Source organism: Phacochoerus africanus, chromosome 15 (assembly GCF_016906955.1).
Source record: "Phacochoerus africanus isolate WHEZ1 chromosome 15, ROS_Pafr_v1, whole genome shotgun sequence".
NCBI classification, from domain to species: domain Eukaryota; kingdom Metazoa; phylum Chordata; class Mammalia; order Artiodactyla; family Suidae; genus Phacochoerus; species Phacochoerus africanus.
Genome location: NC_062558.1, coordinates 41,481,448 through 41,499,948, shown reverse-complemented (window position 1 = coordinate 41,499,948; position 18,501 = coordinate 41,481,448). Strand labels below are relative to the sequence as shown.

The 18,501-nt window shown below is 54.3% G+C and overlaps 1 protein-coding gene across 7 annotated transcripts in view; it reads left to right on the top strand.

Moving 5' to 3' along the window:
- Nucleotides 1–18,501, top strand: part of MVK (mevalonate kinase) — a 35,778-nt gene that overhangs the window by 2,299 nt on the left and 14,978 nt on the right. For 6 of the 7 annotated variants that reach the window (XR_007132231.1, XR_007132232.1, XM_047760885.1 and 3 more), the window contains exons 3-9: nt 347–494; nt 1,964–2,096; nt 4,373–4,528; nt 8,254–8,357; nt 8,970–9,015; nt 14,410–14,500; nt 14,872–14,988. Coding sequence is in view for 5 of the 7 variants with exons in the window: in XM_047760885.1 (XP_047616841.1) it covers nt 347–494; nt 1,964–2,096; nt 4,373–4,528; nt 8,254–8,357; nt 8,970–9,015; nt 14,410–14,500; nt 14,872–14,988 (795 nt within the window). In the remaining 2 variants the exon portion in view is untranslated. The remainder of the gene's footprint in view (nt 1–346; nt 495–1,963; nt 2,097–4,372; nt 4,529–8,253; nt 8,358–8,969; nt 9,016–14,409; nt 14,501–14,871; nt 14,989–18,501) is intronic. The other variant, XM_047760887.1, reaches the window with a different exon arrangement.

Genomic DNA, 18,501 nt, shown 5'->3' with positions numbered 1-18,501 from the left:
AACTCAGCACTCTATCATTCTTTATGTCCTTATGTTTATCTTTGAAAACATGGTGATTATGGGAAAGCCATGCCTTGGTGTTGAGAATTTCTGGTTTTCTGTGGGGGAGAGCAAATATAAGTAGGTATTAACTCCAAATTGATTGATAGTGGCTGTGTCCAGGTGTAGGGGAGAGTGTGCCTAGCCTGTTCCCAATGTCTGCCAAGGGTGTAGGCAAGAGTGACCTGTGTGCTAGTACTTGCTGTCTCTTGGCTCATTGACAAGGGTCCCTTTTTCTTAAGACAGGAGCCGTGCTCATTGCCACCTCCCCGCCTCAGGCTAATTGCTTCTGCCCTTTATTCTACAGGTAGCACTGGCTGTGGCCTTGAACTTGAGAACATTCCTCCGGCTTCAGCCCCACAACAGTGGGAAAGTGAGCCTCAGGTTACCGAACATTGGCATCCAGCGGACCTGGGATGTGGCCAGGCTTCAGCTGCTGGACACCAGCTTTCTGGGTAAGTACAAGGAGCAGGCGCCAGGTGTGGGAAGAGCCTGGGCCCCGAAGAGAGTGTGGGCAGAGGCCCGGGGTACAGAGTGCCATCCACATGTGCGAGCTAACTTCTCCAAGCCTAACAAAGGCCACTTATCCAAGGGGACACAGGGACTCTGAGCCTCTTGGAGTCAAGTTTTCTATGAGGTTTCCAGGATCTGCCATCTTTTTCTCCCAGTGTCCTCTGGTTCTCTCCTGATAGTCCTAAACACAGTGAACACTTGGGCATTTATGTGTGCCAGGCACTGAAGCAGTGTCCTCTGTACGTTAGCATTCATGGAATTCGCCAGTCTTCCCCGGAAGTAGGTGGTGTGATTCATCCCCATTTTATGGATGAGAAAATTGAGGTTCAGGAGCCAAGTGGCTCAGGCCACACAGCTTGGCCGTAACACAAAAAGGATTCAGACCCAGAGCTTTCTCAACTACCAACCCCAGGCTCTCAACAAACCCTTCCATCTCCATCGCAGAGCTCAGAAATGTCTGGGCAGTCAGTCACACTGTCGTCAGTGCCTTCAGTGGATCATTCATTCAGTCAACACACGCTAGTACAATCTCTGCCATGATGTTTCCTACCAGCGGCACACCCAGCTTGGTTTCGTTTAGAATTTGACTCGGAACTCGGAGTGATTCGTGAAGGTTGGCTGGTCAGACCTGCTCTACTCCCCCAGCCTCTCGGAAGAAAGTTGTCCAGCTTCTACCGTGCCCTGGCCTTTCCCTTCCATCCTAGCTAATCTCAGTCTTTCATATTCACTGGTTTTATGTGAGGGTCCTAGTTTTTTTGATTGTGAGAGAGGGAAATATTTGGGGAATCACATGCTATTGCCTTTGGTTTGGGTTTTGTTCCGGGGAGGTCACATCCAGGCATTTGAGTGATCGTGTGTCTGTGTGTTTGAAACCTCCTATCCATGAAGCCCTTGCTGTGTCCCAGGAACAGTGCTGAGGATTTTCTGTCCCTTATTTAACTTTATCTCCACAACTACCCTGGGAAGAGGTACTGCTGTTATCTCTAGTTACCAAGGAGAGACACAGGTGCAGAGAGGTTAAGTCACCTGCCCGAGGCCACAAGAGCAGTCACTGGCACAGTCAGGACCCAAACCGAAATCCCCCTGCCTCCAAAGCCTGCAGCCCACTGACAGCCTCGGCTGAGATGCTCAGACCATGAGGCTACATCCATCCAGATTCTGACTCCCTTCACTGCTCGGTTTTTTGGTATTCTGTTGTCTATAAGCACCGAGGGAGTTCCCTGGTGGCCTAGCATTTAAGGATCTGGTGTTGTCACTGCAGTGGCTCCCAGTCCCTCCTGTGGCTTGGGTTTGATCCCTGACCTGAGAACTTTCATATGTCATGGGTACAGCCAAAAGAATTAAAAATAAATTTTGAAAAGCACCAAAGGCCTCTCACCCACCCATGTGCACTTGTTTGCCTGTGTGACAGAGCAAGGCGACCTGACAGAGCAAGTGGAGAAGCTGAAGGAGGTGGCGGGCTTCTCCAAGGACTCCACCAACCACGACTGCCTGGCGGTGCCGGCCTTCCTTTACTTGTACCTGACCATCTGCCGGAGTCAGAGGTGTGTGCACAGTCTGGGTGAGGAGTCCGGGTTCAGCCTGCCCCAGAAACCGAGCTCTGGTTTTGGCCGCTGGGCTGCAGAATACAGCAGCCAGCAGCTGTCCTTGCCCCATGCCAGGCACCGTTCCAGACCCTACGTGTATATATGGTCAGCTTTTCATATTCACAGTAACCAACGAGAAGGACACTGCCCATGTGGCACAGGGAGGAACTGGGACTCAGAGAGCTAGATGCTTCAGGCTGTGCAGCTCTCAGTAAGTGGGAAGAGCTGGGCACTTCCTTTTTAACACCTCCTCCCCACCCCCACCCCCACCGCCTCCTCTGATGCCTTCAATTCGGTAGAACCCAAGCCAGATTTCATTCCTGGGTCTGCAGTGTGACTTGTCCATGCCAGGCCCTGGAGGCACACTTGTCCCACATCACACAGGCTCCAGGGAACTCCGTGATTAGCAGAGTGAAGCCTGTGTTACAATAAGACCTGGACTGTCTGTGCTCAGGAAAGCCAGCTCCAAGAGGGGGACATTCCTGTTGAGGTGGTGTCACGTGGTGACAGGGCACGGGCTGAGGGTCAGACAGCGTTGGTCAAAACCCCAGCACGGGGTCACTCACTAGCTTGTGTGAAGTTCTTACCCTTCCTGAGCCTCAGTTTCTTTCTTTTTTCTTTTCTTTTCTTTTTTTCTTTTTTTTTTTGTCTTTTTGTCTTTTTAGGGCCACACTCGCGGCATATGGAAGTTCCCAAGCCAGGGATCAAATCAGAGCTATAGCCACCGGCCTACACCACAGCCACAGCAATGCACGATCTGAGCCGAGTCTGGGACCTACACCATAGCTCATGGCAATGCCAGATCCTTAACCCACTGAGCGAGGCCAGGGATCGAACCTGCATCCTCATGGATGCTAGTTGGATTCGTTAACTGTTGAGCCACGACAGGAACGCCTCAGTTTCTTTTTTGTTGTTGGTTTTTGTTTTGTTTTGTTTGTCAGGCCGTGCAGTGGCTTGATATGGGATATCAGTTTCCAGACCAGGGATGGAGCCTAGGCCATAGCAGTGAAAGTGCCATGTCTTAACCACTAGACCACCAGGGAACTCCCGAGCCTCAGTTTCCTAATCCATAAAATGGGGGTCATAGTAGTACCAACCTCATACGGTTCCTGTGAGGTTAAGTGAGTTCATTTACGTGAAGTGTTTGATTATCACCTTCCTCAGAAAAACTGTCGGAGGGTTAGAAATGTTATATATGAAATGGGCCTGGTATTGTAACTGGTGCAGTGTGTATTCACTATGACTGATTGGTCTAGAACCTTAAGGGAAAGATAAGCTTTGCAGTGCAGCCTTTACTCGTGCAGCAGACACCGGTTGAGAGGCCCCTGGGGACCCAGCACTGTCCTGGACACTCAAAAATGTCTAGACACTTGCTGTCCCATGCTGGGGTTTTCACCTTGAGAGCAGCGTGTCCCCTTCTGGGGTGGTGGCGGGGGACACATTTCAGAATCTCCTGATGTGGGTGGGGTAGATAAGGCAGATAAGATAAGGTGTGTAGTGTGTAGTTTGATAAGGCAGATTCAGTCTTGGAATTTTAACATTTGGAAAATGAGAAGTGTGCTTAAGGGAAATGGCAGAACCTGACGTCTGACGGTTCTCACTGGGGGGAAATTCAGGTGAGATGCAATGACTCGCAACTTCCTACTGACCCAGCGCAGGCCTGTGTTACAGGCAGAAGCAGCATCCCATGAGCACACAGTCAGCGCCCTGCGTGATGAGGCAGCGCGGTGGAGACATTACAGGCTGGGGTCCTTGGGGGGAGCTAGGGGTGACCTCTGGGTGGTCCAGGGAAGCTTCGAGGTGAACGACACTTGAAGAGGGTCTTGCAGGATGGGTAGGCATTTCTCTGCTAGAGAAAGGGGTACAAAGCTCCCCTGGGCAGGGGGATCATCCAGTGCTATAAGCAGGGCCTGGAAAGAACCTCGCTTGTGGGGAGCCAGGAAGAAGTTTGGTGGGATAGCTAGTGGTTCACGAGGCACCTTTAGGAAGAGCTGCGTTTGGACAAGGTAGTGGTTTAAATGATCCTCTGCTTGTGTTCAGGTTGTCTGATTCACTAGTTCCTGTGGTCTAACAGCGATGCCTTTGGGGTTGGAAATCTCCCCAAGGTCAGAAAACTGGGCCAAATGCTTAGAGTCAGGCCCTGCCCATGTCCAGTCCCAAGCCTGCGCTGCGGGCTCAGCACTGGCAGTTCACGGCCCTTCAAGAGAATCACCTCTGCTCCTGGGGTGTTTCAGGACCCTGCCCAGCCTGGACATTGCCGTGTGGTCGGAGCTGCCCACTGGGGCCGGCCTGGGCTCCAGTGCCGCCTACTCCGTGTGTCTGGCAGCCGCACTCCTGACCGCATGCGAGGAGATCCCAAACCCGCTGAAGGACGGGGAGGCCACTGGCAGGTAATCACAGCCCTCGATCTGCTCCTTGTCCTTCCTGGCAGCACCGCCCGTGAGGTGAGAGGTGTTGCATGCACGTCTTACAGCTAAAGAAGCTGAGGCACAAGGTGGCCACACGGCGGGCCCAGGTTACACAGATGGTGATGGCAGAGCGGGATCTGGTCCCCCGTGGTCTGAATCCAGAGCCAGAGCTCTTCGCCCAACCCCCCACAACCCCACTTTGCCTCTTTGGGGTTCAGGCTTCGTGGTTTGGTAGAAAGAACCTGAGCCTGGGAGTTCCAGTTATGGCTCAGTGGGTTAAGAACATGAAGTTGTGGGAGTTACCGTTGTGGCGCAGTGGTTAACGAATCCGACTAGGAACCATGAGGTTGCGGATTCGGTCCCTGCCCTTGCTCAGTGGGTTAACGATCCGGCGTTGCCGTGAGCTGTGGTGTAGGTTGCAGACGCGGCTCGGATCCTGCGTTGCTGTGGCTCTGGCGTAGGCCGGTGGCTACAGCTCCGATTTGACCCCTAGCCTGGGAACCTCCATATGCCGCGGGAGCGGCCCAAGAAATAGCAACAACAACAACAACAAAAAAAAGACAAAAGACAAAAAAAAAAAAAAACAAAAACGAACCTGAGCCCAGATGTAGAGAGCAATGGATTAGATGAGCCAATGGACCCCCCTGCCATCAACTTGCTGTGGAACCCCTGCCTCCTGGGGGCCTCACTGCCCTTTTCCATAAATGGTAATACTGATGCCCAGGGGCATGTTGCCAGTTGTACCAGGTGGTCATGGGAAAAAGTGTGACAGGCCGAGAAATAAACACAGGAGGAGCATCTCTCAGATCAGGGCAGCTCCCCTCCTACATGTCCTTGTCTGCCGGGGAAGCATCTTCTCTGCGGTTCTCACTGTGAGTCACTGAGGCTTGTCCAGATAGGGCTGCTGGTGAACCATTTCCGACACTGGAGAGACTTGAGCAAGCGCCCTGAGCACAGATTATGCAATTTGTCCCAGCTCCTGCCCCTCCCACCCCTAGACTTGTGGATGTCGCCCCACCTTCCAGCCTGGCAGCTTCTTGGGGCCTGTCTTGGGCCCTCGAGGCTCCGGGGAGCCCTCCCACTGGGAGCCACGTGGGCCCAGCTGTGCTGTGTGTGCGTGTGGAGTGGGGAGTCTGCTAGCTAAGCCCCAAGATCGCTTGGGTCCCCTTCACCACAACGGGTCTGGGGGCTGTTGATAAGATGCCAGGGCCACTCCGAAGGGCTTATGGGCACCGGAAAGGGGGGTTGGGCGGGGGGAGGTGCCGTGGGAAGAATCCAGCAGGTAACAAGCGAGTAATGGTTTCACCTGTGGGGGACGCGAGGCGGCTGTTTTCAGGAATCATCTTCCAAAATCGCAGTCGGCTTTGCCTGTTAACTGGCTTCCCTCTGAGGCTCCATTTCCTCATCTGAAAGTGGGGGGTTACACCTGATGCTCTCTTGTGCGTGCGGGGGTGGAGGTGGGGGGGGTGCTTCCAACCTTGACATGTGCTGATCCTGAGATAAGATGGTGACTTGGGACAGAGGCTTCAGGATGGCTGCTCAGTGCTGTGTGCCGATCGCTGAGTCTCTCCCAGAGCAGCGAAGGCCCAGTTGTCCTGGGTCCCCTGAATAGACCTCTGCCCACGAGCCAGCAGCCAGGCTCTGCCTTTCAAAAGATATGAGTGGTTGTGGGTATGCAGGTGTGTCTGAGGGTGTGGTCTTTCTTGTCTTGCTTCCTTCCCGTTCTCTCACCCGCCCCTGCTGGGGGAGCAGGCCCCTACTGCTGCCACCTGGCTCCCAGCACTTCTGAATCAGAAGGAAGAGACTCAAACTGCGCTCAGAGTGGGAAAAGGCCTCGAGTTTGCTGAGGCAGCCAGCCTGGGCTACGTTCAGCTGCCCCCGCCTCACCTCACTCACTCGCTCACCCACTCACAATTGCTTCCCCATAAGGACCAGCTCTTATCTAGTTCCAGGCACTGCACTGCCTCAGGCTGGACCACATTCCCCCCACATCTTACCTCACTGCCTCCTCCCATTTAGAACGGGGTGTGCTCCGCACAGCTGGCACGGCACTTCCCAGAGGCTATACTTAAACCCTGGTGGCTTCCTGACATCCGCTCTGCACTCCAAGTTGCAAGACATCAGGGACCAGGTCTATGTGAGCTCAGTCACTGGCACACAGTAGATGCTCAGTAAACACTTGATGAGTGAGTGAGTGAGCGAGTCTTGCTGACACTGTAAAGTTCAGTAGCTACAAACTCAGGCTTGCTCCAGTCAGTGGATGCGGTTCCGACATCCCTGTGATCTTAGGGACACTGTTTCACCTCTCTGCATCTCGGTGTCTTTCTGTAAGAAAGCGGACAGTAATCAGACCTTCCCTGTTGGGTTACTGTGAGGATTCCAGGTGATCCGTTAAAGAAAGCCCTTATTTAGCACAGTGCTTGGCCCGGGGTAACTGGTAACTTTGAGCAGTGTGAACTCGCTATCAATCATAGCCTCATAACCCCCATGTGAGTCTCAGGTCCATAAAATCCTCATCTGACAGATGAGGAGATAGGCTCAGAGGGGGGTGATTGACTTGCCTGAGTCTCCACAGCAAAGGGGAGGTGGACTGGTCTTGGAGTGACTCCAGGAGCCGAGATCCCAGTGAAGCACATACTTCCCCCTGGGCAATTTTTTTTTTTTTTTTTTTTTTTTTTGCTTTTTAGGGCCACACCCACAGCATATGGAGGTTCCAGGCTAGGGGTCGAATTAGAGCTGTAGCTGCCGGCCTACACCACAGCCACAGCAATGCGAGATCCGAGCTGTGTCTGAGACCTACACCACAGCTCATGGCAGCGCCAGATCCTTAACCTACTGATTGAGGCCAGGGATCGAACCCGCAACCTCATGGTTCCTAGTCGGATTTGTTTCCACGGAGCCACGACGGGAACTCTCTCCCCTGGGCATTTTGCAAAGCCCTGTTATATTTCCATCTCACTACGTCCTCTGTGAGCTAGACTCTGCTCTCTCTGTTTCACAGATGAGAACACTGAGGGTTGGATGAAGTGGTTGCTCAGGGATGCCCAGTGAATCAGCGGCAGGATGGGGTTCAGACCAACTCCCTGCTTCATCCTCAGCTCTGTCCCCGAGCCTGGCACTCAGAAGCCACAGAACCTCCCATGGCTTCTACCATGTCATGGGGCAGGGACTTGGTGGAAAGGAAACCAAAGCTGAGAGAGAAGGCAGGGCCGTGGTGTTGAGCCTTTGTCCTCACCCATCTCTCTTGTGTTTGAGGTCTGTTCACTTAAATGGTCCAGAGCCGACACCCCTTGGCGGGGGCAGCCTGACCCCAGGCTGGAGAGGGATCCACCGGCCCCATTCCACAGCCCTGCACCGAGCCTGTGCGGAGGGAGGACTTATCATCCACAGATAGGAGTGTGAGGCTCAGAGAGGGCAGGCAGGGGCCCAGAGTCACTCAGCTCCTAGGAGGCAAAGCAGGACCCTGTGAACTCAAAGCCTTGGCTCTTTTCACTGCGCCAGGCAGGAGGGCTTCTGGCTGAAGGGAGGGTTCAGTGTGCTTTTTTTTTAGCCTGAGCACTTCAGAGCTGTTTATTTTTCTTTTTCTGAGTTTGGGGCTCTAAGCCCCTTTGCCTTTGGGTCGCCTCCACCCTCTGCCTCCCTCAGAGACCCCCAGGCCCCCATCCACCACCCTGGATGGTAAAGACAAATTTCTGTGTCTTCTCCAGGTGGACCGAAGAGAACTTGGAGTTAATTAACAAGTGGGCCTTCCAGGGGGAGAGGGTGATTCATGGGAACCCATCCGGAGTGGACAACGCCGTTAGTACCTGGGGTAGGTGCTACCTCGGGCTTGCATTATTTTTGTTCTTTGAGAAATTCTTAACGACAGACAGGCAGACGCAGCTGCCCAGGCTTTGGTGGTTTGGGATGAATAGGATCAGTGGTTTCTGAGGAAGAGAGCATTTTCCTGTTATGAGGGGAACAGCTGAGTTTTGGGGGCCTCACACCTCTGGGTCTGAATCTCTGGGGGGTGGGCTGGGGCCTGGGAATCTGCGATTTCACTGAGCCATACAGCACCCCCATCCCCAAAGCTGGGGAACCATTGCTGTGGAGCCTGCAGACACCACAAGCTGGGCTCCCCTCCAGTGAGGACACCTGTTCACTGGACCTGGACACTGCCCCCCTAGCCCCCTACCACCATGTCACCATGCAGCCTGTCAGTGGGGAAGCTGGGTGCTGGACAGAAGGAAGGGACCCCGAGTTGTGGGCACTGAGCGCCTTGGCACCCTCCTGGGCTTTTGGTACCTGAAGCCGAGATAACTAATTTCGCTGTTGAGTCTAGTGATGGTGATCCTCTGGCCCCACCCGAAACCCAGCCCTCTCCTAAGAGGCACAGACACCGAGCTTCTCCTGCGGTTCTGACCCACTCATTTCTTCTCTTTAGGAGGAGCGCTCCGATACCAGCAAGGGAAGATTTCACCCTTGAAGAGGTAATTCTGGGGCAGAGCCGCAGCTTCTGCGTCCGGCGGGGAAGGGGAGAGCCCCATTTGTGAAGATGCAGGGGGCAGAGATTCCTCGGCTTCCCCCTGCCTAGTGTTGTTGCCGAAACCCAGCCTCTGTCCACCAGTGCTGAATAGAAATGGGGAGACAGAGTTTGGGGTGAAGGGAAAAAAAGTATCTCTAATTTCTTTGCCACACAAAGGAGGCCACAGCAGGCTGATGCCTTAAGGACTGTGCCCCCCTTTGGGAGAGAACTGCAGGGAGTCTTATAGTCTAAAAGGAGAAAAGGTATTTCAGATAAGAATCGGGATTGGGCAAACATGCATTCTTCTTTCTTTGGGGAAATTTTTTTTTTTTTTTTTTTTTTTTTTGCTTTTTAGGGCAGCACCCATGGCATATGGAGGTTCCCAGGCTTGGGGTCAAATCAGAGCTGCAGCTGCCAGCCTACCCCACAGCCACAGCAAACTCGGGATACAAGCCACGTCTGCGACCTACACCACAGCTCACAGCAATGCCAGATCCTTAACCTACACTGAGCGAGGCCAGGCATTGAACCCTCCACCTCTTGGTTCCCAGTCAGATTCGTTTCCGCTGCGCCATGACAGGAACTCCTCTTTGGGGGAATCTTAGTCATCGAAACTGGCATCAGATCTCTGCATGATCCTGGTGGTGGTCGTCTGGGGTATCTGCAAGTATAACAGTACTTGCAAAGAGGGCACATTGATCAGAAATGAGAACAAGCTGGGAAGGTTCCTGACAAACATCATGTGCTAATAATCTTAAACCCACAGCCAGTTGTGCTCAGGATGCCTCATCTTTAGCTCACAGATGATTGTGTTTAGGGTACAATCAAATGAGGGAGAAGCACAAGAAAGGGCTCCAAGCTGTTCAGGTTTAAAGCATTCATTTCTGAAAGAAGCATAAGGAATATACCTTTCCTCTTAGGTCTATAAGATGCCTGTGTCATTATCTTTATCCCTTGAGAGGGAACCAGGTCCCTGCCCCAAAGCTGTGCTATTGTTGCTTGACTGCTCCTCCCTTGTCTTTGCCTCCCCTTCCTTCCCTGATCAGCAGCTGTCCCAACCTGTCTCTAGGAACTCAGGGAAGGCCGTGGAGGCTGAACGAGTCCCATTTCCTAAAACAAGAAATGGGGGGCGGGGGAGTTCCTGTCGTGGCGCAGTGGTTAACGAATCTGACTAGGAACCATGAGGTTGCGGGTTCGATCCCTGGCCTTGCTCAGTGGGTTAACGATCTGGCGTTGCCGTGAGCCGTGGTGTAGGTCGCAGACACGGCTCGGATCCCGCGTTGCTGTGGCTCTGGCGTAGGCCCGTGGCTACAGCTCCGATTAGACCCCTAGCCTGGGAACCTCCCATATGCCACGGGAGCAGCCCAAGAAAAGACAAAAAAAAAAAAAGAAATGGGGGACACAGGTGGGGTTCCCTTTGTGGCTCAGTGGTTAACGAACCCGTCTAGGATCCATGAGGACGGGGGTTCGGTCCCTGGCCTCGCTCAGTGGGTTAAGGAGCCACTGTTGCCATGAACTGTGGTGTAGGTCGCAGACGTGGCTCAGAACCCGAGTTGCTGTGGCTGTGGTGTAGGCCGGCAGCTATAGCTCCGATTGGACCCCTAGCCTGGGAATCTCCATATGCCGCAAGTGGGGCCCTAAAAAGATAAAAAAACAAACAAACGAACAGAAAGGTTTTTATTCCCAGGAGCCCCTCAAGGCCCTGCTTGATTACAGTAGGCTGCGAGGAAGCCTGTTCTTTCCCTCTCCACTTCAGCTCTTAAACTGCCCAGAGATTAGAGGGGACGTCGTGTGAGGCTTTCACCTTCCAGAAAGTGGCTGGGAGGGTCCCCTAGACCTCAGCTGCTCCTTCATCTGTCTGTCTGTTTAGTAGACAAGAACCCATACCTTCCTGTGTTCTGGATGCACTGTGCCAGGGCCTCGGGCTATAAAGATGGATCTGGACATAGTCCTGGGCAGCAGGAACAGACCTGCACAAGCCACCGAAAGACAGCATGGGGGTTGCCACCATGAAGGCGTCCCAATGGAGCAGGGCCAGAGCCCAAGGGAGGCTTGTGGGAAGCTGAGCGTGGAGGGGGCGTTTGGCAACTTTCTGCCTGTTTTATGTTTCTTCCCCTCACCCCCACCTCCACTCTGGAGGCACTGGAGTTACAAATATCCAAAGTCCCCTGTACTGTTTGCACTCTGCGTGGAACCACTGGGGGCACGTGGCCAGGAGCGAGTACCTCTTGGCTGACCCCTAAGCCCTCCATCCATCAAGTTGGGGACAGGGGGTGGGTTGGGGGTGGGGCTTTCTGTGAGGGCCCCTAGGCTTGCTCTCACGTTCCTCAGCCAGGGACAGCACTTTCTTGGCGACTGGACGGCAGGTCCCTGCTGTCTGCCCTCGCCAGCTGGGCTGCTCCATTCATGGCTCAGTGACCTGCCAGGCTGTGGTGCGGGACTCCTGCCTGCACCTCTGGCATCTTCCCACCCCTGCCCTGTCAGCTTCCGGGAGCCAGGTCTGCCTTTCAGCGTTTCTTTAACCTCAGCACTGTGGACATTTGGGGCTGAAGGATTCTTTGCAGGGGGCGCCCATCCTGTGCCACATGGGATGTTCATCCACATCCCTGAGCTCTGCCCACTAGATGCCCTTAGCACCTCCCTCATCTCACAGTGTGACAACCAAAGATAGTTCTGGACATTGCCTCATGTGCCCCAGAAGGCAAGTCCCCCTGGGTGACAATCACTGCTCTACACAGAGGAGGAAGTGGAGCCATTTAGGTGCATGGCACAGCTCCTTTGGCTGCTTGTGGAATGGGTGGCAGGGGCCTGGCGCCCAGGTGGCTGTGTGCAGTGGGATCAGGAGCTAGGGCAGGTACTGAGGTGTCTGGGCCCAGGTCTGCCCTCGGGGCTCTGGGTCTGTTGGAGGAAGTGGTCACTGCTGTAGCCCTCAGGGTTCTGAAGCTGCTGGGGATGACAGTGCGGAGGTCCCAAGTCGAGCTGCGGATCTGGGATGTCCTTCTTGGGGCTGGGGCAGTTCCTTCACTCTGTGTTTCCTGAGAGCTTCTTGTACCCTAAGTGCTGAGCTGGGCCCAGTGGAGGTGTGGCATGGGGAGGCAGAGGAGAGGACCCGAGGGGTGCACAGGGGTCGGGTGGCCCCAGAGGCTCTGGGCTCTGCAGGCCCGAGTCTGAGCCTGGCTTTGCCATTTGCCCACTAGGTGCACTTGAGTGAGTCACTTCTGTCTTTTTGTTTATATCATGAGGATCCTGAGCTTGAAATCAGAAACATCAAATGCTGATGAGATTTTATTTTATTTTATTTTTTTAGGGCCACACCTGCGGCATATAGAGGTTCCCAGGCTAGGGCTCAAATCAGAGCTGTAGCCTTTGGCCTAAGCCACAGCCACGGCAATGTTCAGAGCCTTAGATCCAAGCCGTGTCTGTGACCTATACCACAGCTCACAGCAATGCCGGATCCTTAATCCAGGCCAGGGATCAAATCAACGTCCTCATGGATGCTAGTCAAATTCATTTCCCCTGAGCCACAATGGGAACTCCATTGTGATTAGCTCTTTCTTGACCACATTCATTCATCTGGTCCATAAATATCCGTGAACAACTCCTGCATGCTGGGGCCTCAGCAGGGAACCCAAAGTCCTGGAACTCCCACTTTGTGGGGGGAGACCACCCTCCCACAGACAGTTCCAAGAGCACTGACGCCCTGCACCCCAGGCCACAGGACACAAAGCAGAGTGAGGACTGGAACATGGAGGAGGGGTCCAGTTGGACAGGCTGATCAGGTCCCTGATGAGATGAGCAGAGCTGCCCAGGCCACAGGCAGGCCCCTGGCAGAGGAGGCACACATGCAAAGGCCCTGAGGCAGGAGTGTGCCAACATGTTGAGCAGCCAGGGGCCCAGGGTGGCTGAGTGGAGTGAGCTCCAGGGAGGGCTGAGACGAGATGTGGCTGGGGACGTAGCCAGGCCTGGATCACATAGCAGTTATAGGACAGACTCCTGTGTGGTGGTCACTGGAGGTCTGGGAGCCCTGGGTTTTGTGGGGCTGGCAAGGCTGGCAGCAGGTCCGTTTGCAGGGAACTCTGTCTGAGGAAGATGAAGACATGATACCCAAACTCCTCCCACCCCGATGGATGGGGACGCAGAGTGAACCGACCTTGGCCGCTGGCTGCAGGGCGCCGCGGTGAGCAGATGGCAGGCTCTCCAAGAAGCCGGGAGGCCAGACTCCACATTAATCCCGCCGATGGCTTAAAGAGGAGCCCTTTCCCCCTAAACCATGCATGGTGCTTCTCCATAAAAAAAAATGCATTGTTTGCGGAGTGGATCAAGATGCAGCCTCCTAGAGCACTGCCCTTTTGAGGAACGGCTCATCCTTAAAGGAAAGAGAAAAGCCAAATAGAATGTTCATCTTTCATAAAGTGGGGAAAAAAAAAAAAAAAAAGCTGGCCTCCAAGGCTGAGAATCAATATTAATTTCATGGGCTTGTGGGTGGTGAGATCAAGCAGGTTGCTGGCAGCCTTTTCCAGCCCTGTCAGCTTTTAGTCTTGAGCTATGAAAAGAAAAGTGAAGAAGGGTATCAGAAGTCCGGCCATCTCCAGCTGTCCCCGGCCAGAGTGTGTCTGAATTCTCTGCCCTCTTGTCCCCAGCCTGCAGTGCTCTGAAAGGCAGCTTGGGATGGCAAGAAATGGTGGCTTAAGTCCCCCCCAAAAGAGCCAACCACAGGGACAATTGGGATTGTGGCTTCAGGAGAGATGATAAAGCTCTGAGGGCAGGTGAGGACAGCGGGGTCGAGCTGGAGTGCGGCTGACTGTGGCCATGGGGCCCTGCAGGCGACTGACTCCCTCTCACCACATCTCGTCTCCTGCCAGGGCCCCTGGTCTGAGCACCATCGAGGAAGGGCAAAAATGGGCTCAGCGCACTGGGACCCCGATCCTTCCATGGGCCTTCCCTTCCCTCACACTCCTGTGCTGACTGGAGCATCTTTCTTCCCCACGCCTCCCTCCAGGACCCATCCCTAACTCTGCTGATGCGTTGTGTTCTACCCCTCGAGGCTGGGCTGAGCCCTCACATGTGCAGGGTCACTCTAGGTTGAATGAACGAATGAATGAGTGAGTAAGTCACAAGCAAAAGGAAAGTGGCCATCTACCCAGAGGCCGAAGCAGAAACACAGCTGCTTGGTGGCCGGCACACCAGGCTGGGAGTCAGGAGTCCATGCTCCTCTGACCCAACCCGGGCTGTCCTTGATGTCACCTCCCCAGGCCTCTGCTGCCCACTTTGGGGCAGGGTGGGGTGCAGTCCTGGCAGGCCCCCAGCCTTGACCCAGCTGCTCTGTCCTGGGCTCACGGGGGACCCTCTTCACCTGCAGGCTGCCGGCTCTGAAGATCCTGCTGGTCAACACCAAAGTCCCTCGCAGCACCAAGGCCCTGGTGGCCAGCGTCAAGAACAGGATGCTAAAGGTGCTGCTGGTTCCACTCCTGGGCAGGTTCATGGTGGGGCCACGACACTCGCTTTTGGGTGTCTGGGCCCTCCCTCTGCCTGTTGGGTTAGTGGAGGGGGAGTGGGGAGATGGGGACCTGGGGAGGTGCTGTCTGTGCACCCCCAGCTGGGAGGGGAGCAGGGATCCTTAGACACACTGGCTTGGCTCGGAGAACCCCACTTTTAGGTCGGAGGTGGCCAGGCAAGCGGAGACCTGGCGGGAGGGAGAGGAGGTTCCCTCAGAGGGTGCACTGTGGCCGTGGGGACACCTCCCCACTCTGCCCTGGTGCCAGGACAGCCATCCAGTGTCTGCTGGCCCCTCAGCCTTATAGTCCTTTGTCCTTCCCTCCAGTTCCCGGAGATCATAGCCCCACTCCTGGCCTCCATGGACGCCATCTCCCTGGAGTGTGAGCGGGTGCTGGGGGAGATGGCAGCGGCCCCGGCCCTGGAGCATTACCTTGTGCTGGAGGTAAGAGCCCCCCCGGGATCGGGGTCACTGTCCACACGCTGTCCCAGGTGGGGACTCCCCATCTGTGCCTGGAATCCCTGGGAGCTGAACTGTAGAGGCCAGGCCTGGGCACCCCGTGTGCACCTGTGAGCAGGTGTGTCTTGTTTCAAAACCTCTTCTCTCGGTGATTCTGCATATTTGAGGGAACGTACAGAAAGCGCCAAGAGTGGCACCTGGCATGTGCTAAGTTCAACAGGCCAGGTCTGGGGTCAAGCATGTAAGAACTCAGTCTTCTGTACGCCCAGGAGTGATTTCTCCCCTGTTTGCTAAGCATTTCTGTTCATCCAGTACCTTCTCACCTACACACTTTGGATCAGACTCAGTCTAAAATTGTGCTTTCGGTGTTGCTGCTCTAGCCTTTGCATAATTCTAGGTTAGAGGTTGAGATCTCGCCCATTGGATTTCATCAGACCCAGGTCTGAATGCTGGCCTCCTTGGAGGGTCTTCAGAAGGCAGTGGGGTTCTGTGGGCAACACACAAGTATGATGCCCAGTGATCCACCAGCTCAGCCAGAGGGCCTGGGTTCATTCCCAGACTCGGCCCATCTGGCCCAGTGAGTGTGGCATTAAAAAACCATATGGGGAGCTCCTACTGTGGCGCAATGGAATCAGCAGTGTCTTGGGAGCATTAGGATGCAGGTTCAATCCCAGCCCAAAACAGTGGCTTAAGGATCCAGCGTTGCCACAGCTGCAGCTTGAGTCACCACTGTGGCTCGGATCTGATCCCTGGTCTGGAAACTCCATACTCTGTGGGGCAGCCAAAAAAAAAAGAAAGAAAAAAAAAAAGAAAAAAAAGGAGTCATCTGGGGAATTCCCGTTGTGGCTTAGTGGGTTAAGAACATAACTAGTATCCATGAGGATGCAGGTTCAATCCCTGGCCCCACTCTGTGGGTTTAGGATCCAGCGTTGCTGTGGTTGTGGTGTAGGGTGGCAACTCCAATTCAACCCTTTGCCTGGGAACCTCCATATGCCGCAGGTGCAGCCCTAAAAAGACCAGGCGGGGAAAAAAGCCATCTTGCCTCCCTGGAAGAGTCAGAGGTTCTGGCAGCCCCCACTGCATGGCTGTTCAGCAGCAGTCAGCTGGAGGTGCCCAGGTGGCCCCCTTGAGAATCTCTATGTCGCCGCAGTCCCCACCACTCCCTAATCTTTACCCACAGCCACTGTACTCTCTGCCTGGTGCCTCCCTGTTCTGCTGTATGTATCTGAGTCTGCAGCCCCTGTAATGAGTGGGAGCCACCACTCTCCAAAGTCTTTTCACAAACGATTCCTACAACAGCCTGCCTGGGAAGTGCATATGTTGCCCCCATTTTACAGACATAAAAACTGAGGCCTAAAGAGGCTGACTTTCTTTGAGGTTTTCCAACTAGTGAGTGGCCGAGCCAGGGGGCACTGACTTATTTATTTCTTTAGTCAACAGTAATTTTTTTCTTTTGTCTTTTCAGTGCTGCACCTGCGGTATATGGAGGTTCCCAGGCTAGGGGTCGAATCAGAGCTGTAGCCACCAGCTTACACCACAACCATAGCATTGAGGGATCTGAGCCGCCTCTGCAACCTACACCACAACTCACAGCAATACCATATCCTTAACCCACTGAGTCAGGCCAGGGATCAAATCTGCATCCTCATGGACACTAGGTCGGGTTCTTAACCCACTGAGCCACAGTGGGAACTCCTAGTCAGCCAATTTTTAATGAGGGCTGACCTGGGCTGGCTTCAGGGACTTTTTCTAATTCCTTCCGGAGCTCTTGCCCTCACCCTCCGGCCGTCTCCCTCCATTCCCCCAGCCTTTGCTTGCTGGTTCTCAATTCCTTTCACGTAGGTAGGAAGGGAACACAGTCCTCCTGAGTGGGAAATTAATGATGGAGTGCTGCCTAAAATACGCCCCACCAAGCCCCTGGAGAATGCCACGGAGCAGTGCGTTGATTATACATTGTGTATATTTTTGGCTGCGGCAGCCGCTGAAATGTGCAGCTCACCTCCCGGACAGCTCTGTGCTCCAACCAGCGAGCTGTTCTCCTGTGTCACAGCCTGTCATCTGATCCTTGACAGATTTTGGATCAGAATATGACAGGTGTCTGGAACCTGCCTTGGCAACGTGACACCTGGTGCTCGGGTGCAGAGAGAGGCCCCCACAAGTTTTCCCTCCCATCCAGCCCTTGGGCCCAGAGAAAGGCACCCGGGGCTGCCACCGGGCCAGTATGCCTGTCTGCTCGTTTGTCAAAAATGCTGGGGTGTGTGAGGCGGGCTGCTGCAGAGGGAGGGCTGACCAGATTCTGCCCGACAGGCTCCGGGCAGGAGAACCAGGTGGGCCTCAGCAGACAGCCCCGTGATGGGCAACCCTCATGGCACACAGGTGCCCCTCGGCCCCTGGGGCAGAGGTGTGCGCTATTGAGCCCACACTGCGAGAACGGATGCCCGGGGGGTCTCGGTGGGGAGGCCCAGTCCCTCACTAGCCCAGCGACCTTAGGCAAATCACTTTCCCCTCTGAGCCTCAGCTTTCCCCTCCATAAAATGGGGATGCTGGTAATGGAACCATAAAAGAACTAACAGCAGCTGGTGTTTGCCAAGCACCAGCTTGTGCTGGGCATCTAGTGAAAGGCATCTCTTGTCATCCTCACGGCAATGAGGTGGGTACTCTTACAGTCTCTGTTTTCCGGGGAGGGGAGCGGGGGGCAGGAGGAGGGACTGAGGCTCAGAGTGAAAGACCTTGTCCTAAGACATACAACCAAGAAGTGGCAGAGCCAGGACTCAGACTCAGGCCCGTCCACCTCCAGATCCCACATTTGTACCTTCCCAGTGGCAGGGGTTATAGCTCGTTCTCAGAGCCCCAGCGTCTAGCACGGTGCCCGGCATGTGGAAGGGATTTGCCAGACACTGGTGGAGTAAGTGAAGTGTAAACAGGGAACTCCTGGGAAGTGGGGGTGGTTGTTTTGTCAGCCTGCGTCTTGTTTGTTCCACAGGAGAGCAGGAATTTTATTACACATAATCAAAGAAACCTGAACAAATATTTAACAGTTTCCCCCACTTGTGACCTTATTAAAACTATAAACCTGTTCTGATAATCGGTACCTGAGGCAGGTGTAGGATGGCATATTACTCGAGACATTTCCTGCAAATGACAGAAATCCATCTCAACCAGGCTTTAGCAGCAAAGCTGCTAAATCCATCTCAACCAGGCTTTAGCAGCAAACCATATGCTTTGGCCTATAACTGAGGAGACCAGAGGGGAAAGCTTCAGGCATAGCTGGATCCAGGGGCCAAAACAATCTAGTCTGAAATCTCTCTCCCATGTGCAGGGAAGATAACTCTGGCAGCCGACCTCTGAAGTCAACCAGTTTTAGCAGCTCCAGTGGACAGAGGCAGACTTAAACCCTGGGAGGGTTCTCACTGGTCCAGCTAGGGTCACGTGCCTGATGAGTTCCTGTGGCCAGGCCTGGGACATGTGCTCACTACCAGCTCCATCCCAGCCCCAGGG